Genomic DNA, 13318 nt, shown 5'->3' with positions numbered 1-13318 from the left:
GACCCATAGAAAACCTCCAACCACCAAAACCCTTCATAACAAAATATCCCATCACATCACAAAATGAAGAATGAAACAGGAATTGATGAAGAGAAAGGAAAATGGAACGGGCATGGGTCATAACATATCTTTCTTGATATTCACATAAACAGGGCAAATAAAACGACATCACAAAATCAATCACCATTTCTTGTTAAAACAAAGGAAATCATGAACCATAAACATAAACATAAAGAACCAATAAAATATGAAAACAAAAAGAAAAGAAAAGAAAAGAATATGCCAATTACATCACTCCACGATCTTCCAATCCAAGCAATACGACTTTGGATAAAAATGTTCAAAGAGCACCTGCACCTCTCCCCATCCTCTCAATCGAGCTCATAATCCCACTCCTCCCCGCCCCAACCGCAGGAATACCTCCGGGCTTCCCACTCCCACTGTTTCCCCTCGAATGATGAGGAGGCGGCATTCCAAACCTAGGAACCCTTGGCGTTGGACCTCCAGATGGCTGTGCAGCTGCGGCCATGTTACGTGGCCGAATAGCAGATGAGGAAGATGAAGGAGCTTGGATACGGCCTATACTACTAGTACTGGGGCCAGAGTAATTCTCATTTCCTGGTTTTTGGATTGAATTTTCGACGCTGCTATCCGATCGTGGGGTGGGTGGTTCGTCTTTGGAAAGCGAACGCTGGTGTGACATGGGTGGTTCGGGAAGTTTTCGTCCAGGCTGCTGCTGTTGCAGTTGTCGCTGTAGTTCATCCTGTTCGTTTTGGACCATTTGGTCTTCCTCGGCTTGTTCCTCATCCTGGTGATGGTGTTGCTGCTGGTGTTGATATTGCTGGATTGCAAGCCACTCATCAACAGCCGCAACGAGTTCCCCCTTTTCTGCCCGTTCCTGCTTCAGTTCAGATCGAAGGGTTTCACAATCACCCTTGATGGATATGATCTCTTGCTCTAGTCCTTTAACACGAGCTTCAAGAACCCGCTTCTCTGCTTCCAGAGATTCGGTCTCTCGAATAAATGTAGCCTCTCCGCAGAACCCCTCTTCCCCACCAGAATTGTTAGAGTCCTTTTCTGCTCTCAAGCGTTCATTCTCCTCCAATGCTTCCTTCAGTTTCCTTTCTGTTTCTCTAACACGTTTCTCCCATCGTGCTTCATAGCTCTTTTTGAGAGCCGCAACTTTAGTCTCATGCTTTCCTTTGTAAAGTGCATGCAATTCCCGAGCAACCTTCTCGACAGCATCTTGGACTTCTTTCGCAGTTTCTTCGGCAGATTTCCTATCATCCTCGCTAGGAGGGGAATTTGCTGCATTTCTCGCGGCAGAAAGCTGGCTCTCCAGTTCCACAACTCTACCTTCCAATTTCTCCTTGCACTTTTCCCCTTCCTCAATTTTCCTGTTTAGCCTCTCACGTTCACGCTCGGCATCAACAATTTCATCCCTGACGCCCCGTAACACTGTTTCCATCTCTTTACCCCTTCGATCCCATTCTTGCTGTTCGGCTTCTCTCCGAGCCGACTCATTTCTCAGCTCCTCTGATACTTCGCCGACTCTTCGTTCCGCATCCGAAACTGACTCTTTCAAACACTTAACTTCAGCATCTCTTCCACTAAGTGTTGCCTTTAGTGATGATATTTCCGAAAGGAACGAAGACTTCAACGACTCTAACTCTCTAGGAGTAATACTAGGAATAGAGCGAGGAGTAGGAGCAGGGGGAATATCTAAGTCCAGTAAGGAGAATTTGGACGGGGAGCGCAGTCCGGAAGCTGTGGATTTTGCTGGGGAAAATCGAGACTGTCGACGAGATGGTGAGTGGTACCCGCCCTGTGCTGCGTATGAGGCGCGGGAAAACGCATGGATTTGGTCTGTAATTTCGGTATAACTCATATGGCTGTCACGACGAGGGTAATTTCGGCCAGGTGTCTGTGTACGTCCATCTTGCTCCGAAAAAATACCTCTCCTCTTGATTGTATTGGGAGTTTCAGCCATGTCGTCCGGACATCTAGCGACGCGCACATTTTTCTGGGGGCTCATGGAGCATTCTCTCATCCTCTTCATTGGTGAGTCTCGTCTCAGTTGATCAAAAGTAGTCATGTCGATATTGGGGATAGCGGAGAAAGTGCTCAGGCGTGTATCGTCCTGATCATACGAGGTGTAACGATCGCTCCCACCATCATTGTCCACCATCGCCACATTATCGGCCAAGCCACCTTGGTAGATAGTGCTCATGCTTTCGTTATTTGTCTCCTGTGTTGTGATGTTGGATAGCTCCCCGTAGTTAGTCCGGTTGCACCGACGGTCGAGCATACTAGTGTCGGTTTCTGTCTCGTGTGACTCTTGATTGGCACCCTCAATAGGATGTGTATCGTCATCGCCACCAACTATATCTTCTTTCATGGCAGGAAGCTCGGCATCTCCATGTAAATCCTCTTCCTTCGCTTCCTCAACACTATGCATGAGCTCCCGACTATCCAATTTCTCTTCTTGCATTTCATCTAAACGAAAATTACCGGATTCCGCTGTTCGAAAGAGATGCGTGGATTCACTAAAAACGGTTGGTTGAAATGGCGAGCTTAGAGCGCTGTCGTTCCTGGCACTAGAAAGCATATCCCCACCACGACCACCAGCATCACCCAATTCAAAACGGGCGGGAGAATCATCGTATACCGAAGGGAACCTATTTTCATCATTGTAAAGTGGGCTTTTCATTGGTGTAGTACTGTCGGCATTTTCGATCGTTGTGGGTTTAACAGTTGGGGAGCCTTGCATTCGCGGGGTACTTGCGCCGGGAGAAAACAGAGGGCGAGAATTTCGTTTTGAAGGCGTCAGGATGGATAGAGGGCTGTCCATTGTTTCCGCCATATCTTGGGAGCAAATCTTCGAGGGCCAGTCTGCACCTCGTGTTGATATTTTTCTTTTTTTGCTTGCTCGAACCTAGCGTCGTCAGTAAAGTTGACTCGAGCGAAGGCATGGAAAGGCAAATATTACAAAAACCGAGTTCCTCTTAAACTCTAAATTGTATATGATTGTTCCACGGGTTCAATGAGGCGGGAAAACTGTGTGGTTGTTTCGCGTGATCCAGCCAAAAAGTTGATGGTGATAAGATATTTCGTGGAGCGTATTCGGTGGTGGTTGCTGTGGCATTTGTTCTGGAGAGCAACGAAGTAAACAAAGCTAAACTACTTATGATCTAGCACGATTTTTATGGGTTTGGGAACGTGAAAAATCCACAAAATATCGAAATGGGATATAATGTATGATGCCTATAACGCACTCCTCAATCAGGCTACCTTTATGGTAGATCATAATTAACCCTTGGTGGGATACCTTGAAGGACTGGTATAAAATGCAAAATGGTTATAAAATATGATCACGCGCCAAGATCTATCGGTGCTCGCAGCATCCACCCGGTTTTTAGAATTAAATTGCAAGTTATATTTGATGAGATAGTTAACTATTGAAATGAAACCATATTATTTCGGTTCCAAAATTTACTCCAAAGCAATGATGCAAAAGTTAGGGTTTTGTCTGGCAAATGGGGAGTATCAAATCAAGTTGTTAGAATAGAAAGGACAAGGATGAAAAAATATATATATACTACATATAACCGTTAACGTAAAATATTCATTAACACTCTCTTTAAGAACACTAATAACACTAGATATTGTTTATCCATCACCTGCAAGTGGTAGTTAGCGCCGCCGGTGAAGGATAAATAACCCTATCACTTTCTGTGTTATAGTGTGGAAAGACATGATAATGGAAAATCAACGGAAAGGTGTTGTGAGAGAGAGAATATATGGGGTAGAGGGAAGTATAATTAAGATAAAGGGACGTTCCCGCTAAGTGTTATCATGTACAGTAACATGGATAACTTCTGGGATTAATGGTACCTCCTCTTCCCCTTGATGAGGATGGTGAAGAAAGACAGATGGCGCCGTAACCGACACCGCCGTGTGTTTTTTCCCATGCATGAAGTATAACTGGCAAGCTCCCACAATAGCAACCATTGCACTACCCCACCATGCGAGGCCAGTGAACTCGATTCGCGAGCCAATGCTATAAAGATACCCGGCTATCGGTGGGGCAATTGTTCGACACGCTGCACCGGCGGAAGCGGCGAGGCCGTTGATTTTACCTATTACGGAATGTGATGGGCAGGCTTGTTTGATGAGGATTAACAGGACTGGATAGGCTAGGATGGAGAAGAAGTTGCGGATAGTCAAGCAGGTGTAGATCCCGGGGAAGAGCAATTTTTGCGGGAGAGATGTCAGGAAGGGGACGATGAAGTATGCGATTGGATGTAAAACGGTGACGAGCACGAAGACGTTCCAAACCCCAAGCCATTCTGCTAGGAGTGGAAAGACTATGGCTTGGATTAGAAGCGCGATTACACCGTTAACAGCCATGATCAGTCCGACTGTTTGGACTGAAAGACCTAGGCCGCCGGGGATCTTCAGAAGATATTTCACGAGTATGGAGGCTGTTCCGGTTCTATCATCTTGGAGGAATATCGGGAGTAGATGATCGTAAGTCATGGAATGATAGGTGAATATCCCCAATGCAATCACAAGCATGGTTACGCGGTACGTGAAAACTTTTGTTTTTTTGGCGGCAGAACCTTCGTATGACTTGCCGCCAGGTTTAACATCCCATTCTTCGTCCTGGTGCATGTCGACGTCATTAAAGGTCCCGTATGACTTTACTCGTAGATCAGCTGAGGCGTGAGCAGTAGAGCCTGCTGTAGCAACTGCACTCAGCGGTGCCCCAAATTCGTCAAAATCGTGCGGATGCTGGACAGCAGCGGCGCCCCTCAGTAGGTCAGGATGAGTCTCTTCCAAGAACATATACCCTGCAATAATACTCATAAGCTGCAGAAAAGCGCAAATAAGATTGGGAAGAAGATAAGGGAATGTCCCGAAAATCCCAGAACGCGAGAATACGCCCGGGAAGGAGTCGGCGGGTCTTGCGAAGTAGCCTCCAATGGCTGCAATGATGGTTAATCAGTATTCAAACATCCAAGCCCAAGAAGAAATCGGATTATTGGGGTATACAACCTACCAGGGCCGATAATAGTACCAATAGACCAGACAAATGGCATAACAGCATAAGCACGGGCTGTGGGAGAACACAGTTAGCCGTAGGACAATATATTTTAAGAGTGAATACACTTGTAATAAAACAAATGGCAGATAAGTCTTACGTTCATGTTCTGGCCTCTTTACCAATTCCCCTACCATCGTCTGGATAACGCCCATATTCCCATTCAGAATGCCACCGAGGACCCTCCCAAATAGTGCTACCCAGAAACTAGTGGAAAACCCAACTATAAGCAGGGAAAGCGTGGTACCTACGCAACCGAAGAGCAGGATTGGCTTGCGGCCAACTCTATCAGAGAGGCCACCCCAGAACATTCCTGTCAAGCTCTCCGACAGAGAAAAAGCAGAAATAAGAATCCCTGCGTAAAATGAGGCATTGCTCGGGAGGCCTATGTCAAAGTCTCTAACCATAATCCATGAGTAAGGGAAGATGGAGGTTAAGGCGATGGGCTCGGCCAAGCGGCATATTGTGGCGGACGTAAAGCTTGCAAAAACAGAATTTTCTGCCACCCCCTGAAAAGTAGTAGCAAAACACCGCAAAAATAACCAAAATATCCATGTATCTCTAGAATCATTCAAATATCATCCAATTCATTCAAATACACACCTTTATCATCAAATACGCACCTTTATCATCAAATCTGCCAATATGCCCCGCAACACCCACTGTTCTACTGCCTCACAAGCTCATAAAAGGACTCCAACTACCCTGCGCCTTTGTCTGCCCAAACTGCCTGTTCCAGATGTTCCAGATAATGACAAGAATCCAACTGATGATGAGAAGGAGGAGGAGGAGGAGGAGGAGGAGGAGACACAGTCAGAAGATCCTCAATTTCTGTGAATATCTATCTCTGAGCCCAAGATCTCATTCAGGCTGTATGAACAGATGATTATCAATGGGATAAAGAAGTCTATAAAGATTAAGTTACAGAATGTCACAACAAATGATATGATTGTCAGCTTCTATCATATTCAATATACTGCAAAAAGAATAGCTGAAGAGTATGTTATGAAGCAGAACTGCAAGGAGATAGAAGTTGCAAATTGTATAGCAGTCATCTCATCAAACAAACATGAATCTTCAATCAAAATCACCCTTGAGAAGGAGACAGATTGGAGAGAGATTATCACTCTTTTGAAGGAGTTATATAAGGAGAAGATGAGCAGATTTAGCATTGAGATTACCACCTCTTTTAATCTTCTTGATATCTCAACTCTATCCTCAAACACCTCTGTAATACACAGTCCTGCAGCTTTCATTGAAGTGTCAGATTCACAATTAACAACCCAGACATTGGCATCAAAAAGAGCATTAGATGTCAAAGAAGAAGTAATCTCACCACCTGCCAAATCCCCTCTCTATCATCCTGCCAAATCCCCTCAAATTCATGAAATATTCAATGACAAAAAGCTGCTGCCTACACATACAAGATCCACAGCCACTAGCCAGCAGCTGAAGGAGGCTCAAAATCAATGATCAAATGAGTGCAATTCTTTGTGGATTGGACATGAGATAACTGCTCACTGGCATTGTCAAAAGATGAATTGTCATAACTTTGAGCAGAGCACTTGTTGAATGGCTTTTGATGATACTCATATTCAACTCCTGAGTAGTGAGATTGCCAGTTGAATAGATGATGTTGAACATGGACATGCAACAGTTAAAAATCTGTCAAGAAAGATGACAAAAAGATTAATGGATAGAAAGGAGAAGAAGAAACAAAAAAGCAAACCTATCTCTGCTTCTAACCCTTCTATACAGACACCTCAGATGCCAGCAGTTATCTTCCCTTTCTCAACTCCTTCTTCATCTAATATTGTGTCTCCAAGTGAGATAATCAATGTGATGGTGATGAAATATATGATGGAAGAAATGGGAGGCATGGGAGGACTGAATTCAAACTTGCCATCAAATCCAAACCTGCCATTGAATCCAAACCTGCTGTCAAATCCAAATCTGCCATCAAATCCAAATCTGCTGTCAAATCCAAACCTGCTGTTGAATCCAAATCTGCCATCAAATCCAAACCTGCCTCCTATTCAAAGTAGTCCAATCCCTCAGTTTGGTGAACACACAGATCTGTTTATTGATGAGTTCTTCAACTGGTTGATGACAGAGAGATCTCAAAAAGCAGAAGCTCTTTTAACTGCAAAGAGCATTATTCAGAATGAAGGATTTGAACTGAATCATATATGAACAATGACAAATGAGCAGGTGGTTCAGTTGAATATTGGAATGGATATATTCTCAATAATAAGAGATGGATTAAAGAGTTCTATCTGACAGTCATGGTTGAAGGAGATTAAATTGTCTTTATCTGCTGTTTGTAGTGATGACAGCAGACCTCATACTGCTTCTGCTTCTGAATTTGAAACTTAGATATTATATATCATCATAATTGAATTGCAATCTGAATCTTTCTAGATTTTACAATACTATTCTATATGAGCAGATCTGAAATATCCTCTTACATCTTCTTCTCCCATGAAGTTCTCAACTGCATGATACAAGAAGGCTTCAAAATCTTCATCAAACTGATTCTCTAACTGACATCTGTATCTTCTAATCCATTCTTTCAACACATGAAATGACTCCTCTATAGAATTATAATCAGAAGAATATGGGGGTAAGAATAAAAGTTCAATACCAGCTTCTCTGCAGAGATCTTGCAGTGCTTGTGAACAATGAGAAGAGCAATTATTCATCACTAGATAGTGATAACCTCATTGACATTTGGGCAGTATCTGAACACATACAAACTCATTGAATCTCTCTGTATTATAGAACCTCTGATATATATCATAATCAAGATATCCATTGACACTTATCACAGATAAGATTGACCATCTGTGAGATCATTTACAGAGCCTTCTAATGCAACAAGGGAATCCTCTGCTTGATCATTCATATCATCAATCTGCAGTACATTCATTCACAGCACTCTCATCTAAAAATATAAGTTGATCAGATTGATACTGAGTAATTTGAATACACCATTCAGCTTGAAGTTCTTCATTGCATTGAGTGGCCACAGGTTCAATCTATATCAAATAGAACTGACAGATTAGCAGGTTCTATAAGTGACAATTGCAATAATTAATCACCTTTTTCCATGTCAAATTCAGTTTCTTCAACAATCTAGATATCAATCAAGAGTGGATATCAACATCAAATTCATCCTTCACAAAGCAGACAGCCTCATCACAATATGCAGTTGAATATGTCTCAAAAAAATCCTTCAAACCTGACAAGATATCCAGTGTGATCTTTGACTTTACACCCCATGTTGAATGAGGACTTCTAGCAGTTCCAAAGCAGCAAATATTTCATTGAATTCAATATACAGTGGTCAGATGGCACTCAATGGTCCGCGCAATCTGAGCAGGCATATAACCATTGTTTAGAAGGTGTATGATCTCATTGGTGGTAAATTCACTGAGCTGGGGGGGTATATTGGCAGATTTGATGATAAAGGTGTGTATTTGATGATAAAGGTGCGTATTTGAATGAATTGGATGATATTTGAATGATTCTAGAGATATGTGGATATTTTGGTTATTTTTGCGGTGTTTTGCTACTACTTTTCAGGGGGTGGCAGAAAATTCTGTTTTCGCAAGCTTTATGTCCGCCACAATAATGCTAGGACAAAAGTGTCAGTGCGCACGATGGAAAACAACAAAAGCGATGAACCCCACCCACACACAGATGGGAGCTACACTTACCCAGGATAAAGAGTTGAATTGTAGGAAAGGCTGCATCGGGGGAATCGTGCTGAATCACAGCGAGTGTAGTGGTAGTATTTGCCGCGTCGGTGACGGAGATGGAGGCGTTGGGTCTTGCCTGACGCGTTAATTTCATATTCTTGAGGGATTAACTTGATCCTTACGGCTACCCGTTCCACACGAATCCAGCACTCTTGTCTAACTTCGAATTCCGGTTAATCCTTGCGATGGGAAGAGGGGGAGCACATCGGGGTCTCGCTCTGAAGTTCTCTTTTTAATGTCTCGAGTTGGGTCTCAGGTCCCCACGATACTTCGAGCACGATAGAATGCTGGAACAAGAGGGTGTGGAGCGATTTTTGTTGACCACAAAATAAACTCAGCGTGAAGCAATCTGTCACAGGGTTTTTTTAAGCTTTCTTTGGTCCGTACCAAAGTTGCCAGTCGAACGATACTAGGACAAGTACCAGGTACTTGTCAAGCATGGTCCATTCGCCCCCATATCCATATCGCGAGAGAGCACATGAAGTACTGGTACTTTGAAAGTTAGCCAATGGTTCAACGAAGGTTCTGGTCAACGCCACCGAAAAATTTTCGAGTTAGGGAGGTTTCATCCTGACGAAAAATGGTAATACATAGAAACGTTGCGATAAACTAGGAATTGAATTAATTGAACACCGACTGTTTCAACCTATGGTGGTGTGGGTCTTGAAAGTCCTCCGGACACAGCGCAATATCACCTTTGTCCCCAACCAAGAACGATGTCCAAACCAGGTTCTCGAGTGAAATCTTGAGGGCTAAGGGTTTTCAATAAAAACTGACTAAAAAAGAGAGTAAAATATCCGTAATGAAATTCCTGGTCATTTCTCAAGAAGAAGTAAACCCCTAACTTTTTGCTAGATAGGTATACGATGCAATGGGTTTCCAAAACACGGCACCCCAAAAAAAAAAAAAACATTAAAAACCCTGAAGAAATAAAATTTCATACTGAAAAAGCCAACCTAACATGGTATTCCAAAAACAAAAATTCCAATATAAATCGCGTATATGGCTTGTTTTCTGCCATTTATTGAGCTTGACTCGGAACTGGGAGATACGATCTTCGCTCTTTTATGGCCTGCCAAATGGGAATAACAAGTTAGCACCCGCTGGAGTAAAGGAAACGTCTTTCTTTGCGCTTAGTATTCTCAGAGAAAGGGGAGAACACCTACTAATACCCATTTCTCTACCCATGGCTGTATTGCTGCCCATATCAATAGTCCCGCCGTTGCTATAATGAAAATGAAAACGACAGCTTTGTCCTTGTTGGAGTCGCGCTCTAAAGAAACTAGTCAGGGCCATCGCCGGTTTTGCATAGATCGACGTATGTCGTATCCAAAGTAAGAATATTGCGATAAGCTTATTCCCCCGGAGGAGTTTAAACTTGTGACCACGGGCAGGATGAAAACATTCGCAGCACTTACGGAAGCAAGATGCGACAACATCCTCCTCCTTCGCCCCCTTACACTTCGGAAGCCCATACTCGAGGCAAAATCGGCGATTGCAATCGTTACAGTTTAGTGCCCTGTATTTCTTGTCGCCCTTCTCAAGATCATTTTTGTTGCCTTCAGAATCTTGGTCATCTCGAGGCAGGAAAAACGACCTGACAGACGCTGGGGAGATAGCTTCCGCTTTGGGGAGTCCAAGTTGGATGATTGTGCTGTTGGAGAAACAGGTACATTTGCAGAACGAAGTATGCGCTATTTGCTCAGAGGTGGTAGAGTTAGCAAGTTAGCATTGAAGAACAGTCGATGGAAGAGGTAAAAGAGCCAAGATAGGGAGTTACATACTGGATGCAGAAACAAGAGAGGTGAGAGACACAGTAAAAAGCCAAAGAATAAGGAATGTACTTCGTGGTATCATGATGGCGATGTATGGTACGTTCATGTTATATCAATCAGTTGATGTGATGTTATCAGACCCAGTGGCTTGGCGATTCATCATGTGATATGCCGTGGGCTCTCGGCAATCGTCCTTAGCCGATCCCGACTTCGGGATTGATCACCACGCCAATGGTTCTACCTAAGGTTCGCAAATAGGTCAGAGAATTGTAGTTTATAGAAGATGGGAGCAAAGCCTGCATGACGTGTAAGAAATATAATAATAAATAGGTGAAAAGCATTCAATTCTATTTTCTCGATGGGAAATGCCAGTGCGAATAGCATTTGTATACTCTGGGCATGTGGACTCCTCGCCAGAAAAATGCCAACAGTAAACATAGAAATATAACAAGTCATATGCATGGGGCAATTGAAATTGAGCGGGATGAAACTGAGAATAGAAAAAAGAGTAGAATTATGTCGGCCCTGTCCCCTCCATTCATTCTACTTCCCCCTGATCCCTTTCTGCCTGTTCTCCCTCTGCCTCTTCATTTTCGCCGCCTCCCGCCGCCTCCTCTTCCACGCCCGATTATTCTCGCCCCGATTTTCCCAAAACCACTTTGCAAATTCGCTCTCATTTTTTTCCTCTTCCTTATTCTTCCCAGAAGGGGCAGTATCAGCAGTCTCGGCTGATTTTGAGGGAGTAGCTGAACCAACTTCAGCTCCATCACCGTTCCCGTATTGATGAATATCATAATCACCCCAAAATCTACTCTTGTTGGGCGCAGTAGTGTCTGGTGTAGGTGCGCCGCTTCGTACTGTTCTTGACATAAGGTCATGTTTCGTAAAAGGGGTTTGCGGCTCTCCTGCATCGAGGGAGAAGTGATTGTGGCCATTCTCCATGGTGGTAATGGCGTAGTCATCTCTTTCTTGTTCAATATCATCATTATCGCCACCTCCTTCGCCAAAGAAGCTGAATTGAGTGTTTATTTCTAAGGGTGTTTCCAAATCTTTGGGCCCCCGTCGTTTGGCGGGGCGTTTGAAAAGCGCTTCCAGGGGATGAACTTCTGTGGCCATTGCCGGTGGCTGGTTCAGGTTGGAGTCTTGGGCTGGGTGACTTACTTTCCTAGTGACGGCTGGGTTCGTGGAGTCTTTGCTGGGAGTTACGAGGATGGATCGTCGGGTAATGGTTTTTAGGGTGTTATCTGGTTGTTTGATTTGTGCGTCACTTTCGCTCTGCACATCTTCTTCATCCCCTGCACCATTTTCTGAAGAGGAAGATGACACCGCTGAGTCGTTTACGCCAGAAGACGAGGTGGACGAGAATGTAGCACCTGTTTTATCGCTTTCACCTGAATCGCTGTCCTCTTCCTCAGAAGAATTTTCACTTGAAGACCCACTAGAAGTAGTCTCATCATTGTCCGCTTCACCGGAAGTCAGTATCCGCGGGGTAGCCCTGTCCGCTAGGTCCTCCTTACTTCCCCGGATTTTTTTTGACTCCATTGGTGTTTGTTTCACTCTAGGTCTCTCTTTAATAACAGGCTCCTCTTTCACGTTGCCTGCACCATCCAACCAGCCCTTGCCATCCAAATATTCGCTGGTGAGGCTGGATTCTGAAGGCTTCTCACCAGTTCTGAAAAAACTCGGGATTGTAGTTAAATTCTCAAACTCATGCACAACCACCTCTCCATTTTTCGGGTGCTTGCTTCGCTTCTTCTCTGACGATTTATTCTTCTCTTTGGTGATATCAGTCCGATTTGGAGGCACTGTAACCCTGAACAGACATTCAGGCTTCTCGATATATTTCGAGGGCCGAGACTTGTGCTTTCCTTTTTCATCCGGTTTGCGACTGCGCTTGGTGTGGCCTGCGGGCTCTGTCCAGCCACGCTTTACATGTCGACCTTGAGGCAATTCAAACCCACCGACAACATTATCTGTACTCTTCCGCTTTTTGGAAGCCTTGTGTAGTCTAGACTGAGGCGAGGTGGAGCTGGGAGCTGGGAGGGTTTCACTGTCTGGCAGCGGGCATTTGGAGGGACGGGCTTCGTGAATTTTGAGTTTCTTCCCCTTCAAGATGGTCCCGTTCAACTTCTTCACTACCTTCTCCGCCTCCATTTTCGGCAGGTTGACAAACCCGTAGCTGTTCTCGGGGAATGTTTGCACAGAGTGGAAGGAAATATCAGTCGCAGCTTCAACTGCCGCTAAACGGAGGATAGATTGGAGCAACTCTGGCGTTAGCGGAGAGATATGAAGACGAGTCGTACAGGCGCTTGCCATTGCGACTTCATGCCTATATCTGTGCTGCCGATACCACTGCCGCCGCTGTGTACTTGTGGCAATTACTTCGTGTTGCAGCTGTGGATAGACCTTGCTGAGCGGCTAAAATAATGAAATAATGAAATAAATAAGACGCCTTGTATTGTAATTTACGCCTTGGCATCTGCTGTTCTGGCGGTGGGTATTAAATTACCCAATCGGGACGCCAGGCGGCGGCAGAATAACCAGGTTGAGGCAAGCACCAAACTCTCAGCCATGAACCACCTCCAACATTGACGTGCTCACCACTAGCACCGCCGAGTTATCCGGAGTGTCTGGGTGCGACAACGCTGGAGTTTCCATCGTGTGTGTTTCCTAAATTG

General features: G+C 44.3%; 4 protein-coding genes across 4 annotated transcripts; all 4 read right to left on the bottom strand.

Moving 5' to 3' along the window:
* Positions 1-340: 340 nt before the first annotated feature.
* HCBG_08755 (uncharacterized protein) lies at positions 341-2851 on the bottom strand (the record flags this gene model as incomplete). The annotated part of the gene is made up of 1 exon (XM_045435804.1): positions 341-2851. One exon carries the CDS (start codon positions 2849-2851, stop codon positions 341-343), a length of 2511 nt encoding a protein of 836 aa, XP_045283596.1.
* A 566-nt stretch (positions 2852-3417) lies between these two features.
* On the bottom strand, positions 3418-5511 carry HCBG_08754 (uncharacterized protein; the record flags this gene model as incomplete). The annotated part of the gene is made up of 3 exons (XM_045435803.1): positions 3418-4988; positions 5063-5119; positions 5205-5511. The coding sequence occupies 3 exons, from the start codon at positions 5509-5511 to the stop codon at positions 3844-3846; spliced, it is 1509 nt and encodes a 502-aa protein (XP_045283595.1).
* Positions 5512-9775: 4264 nt separating this feature from the next.
* On the bottom strand, positions 9776-10746 carry HCBG_08753 (uncharacterized protein; the record flags this gene model as incomplete). The annotated part of the gene is made up of 4 exons (XM_045435802.1): positions 9776-9937; positions 10032-10138; positions 10284-10559; positions 10650-10746. 4 exons carry the CDS (start codon positions 10744-10746, stop codon positions 9887-9889), a joined length of 531 nt encoding a protein of 176 aa, XP_045283594.1.
* A 437-nt stretch (positions 10747-11183) lies between these two features.
* Positions 11184-12956, bottom strand: HCBG_08752 (uncharacterized protein; the record flags this gene model as incomplete). Its single annotated transcript, XM_045435801.1, has 1 exon — positions 11184-12956. One exon carries the CDS (start codon positions 12954-12956, stop codon positions 11184-11186), a length of 1773 nt encoding a protein of 590 aa, XP_045283593.1.
* Between the last annotated feature and the right edge of the window lie 362 nt (positions 12957-13318).

This window comes from Histoplasma capsulatum (assembly GCF_000150115.1).
Source record: "Histoplasma capsulatum G186AR genomic scaffold supercont2.17, whole genome shotgun sequence".
Taxonomy (NCBI): Eukaryota; Fungi; Ascomycota; class Eurotiomycetes; order Onygenales; family Ajellomycetaceae; genus Histoplasma; species Histoplasma capsulatum.
Note: the sequence above shows the minus strand (reverse complement) of the source record. Positions and strands in the feature narration are given on the sequence as shown.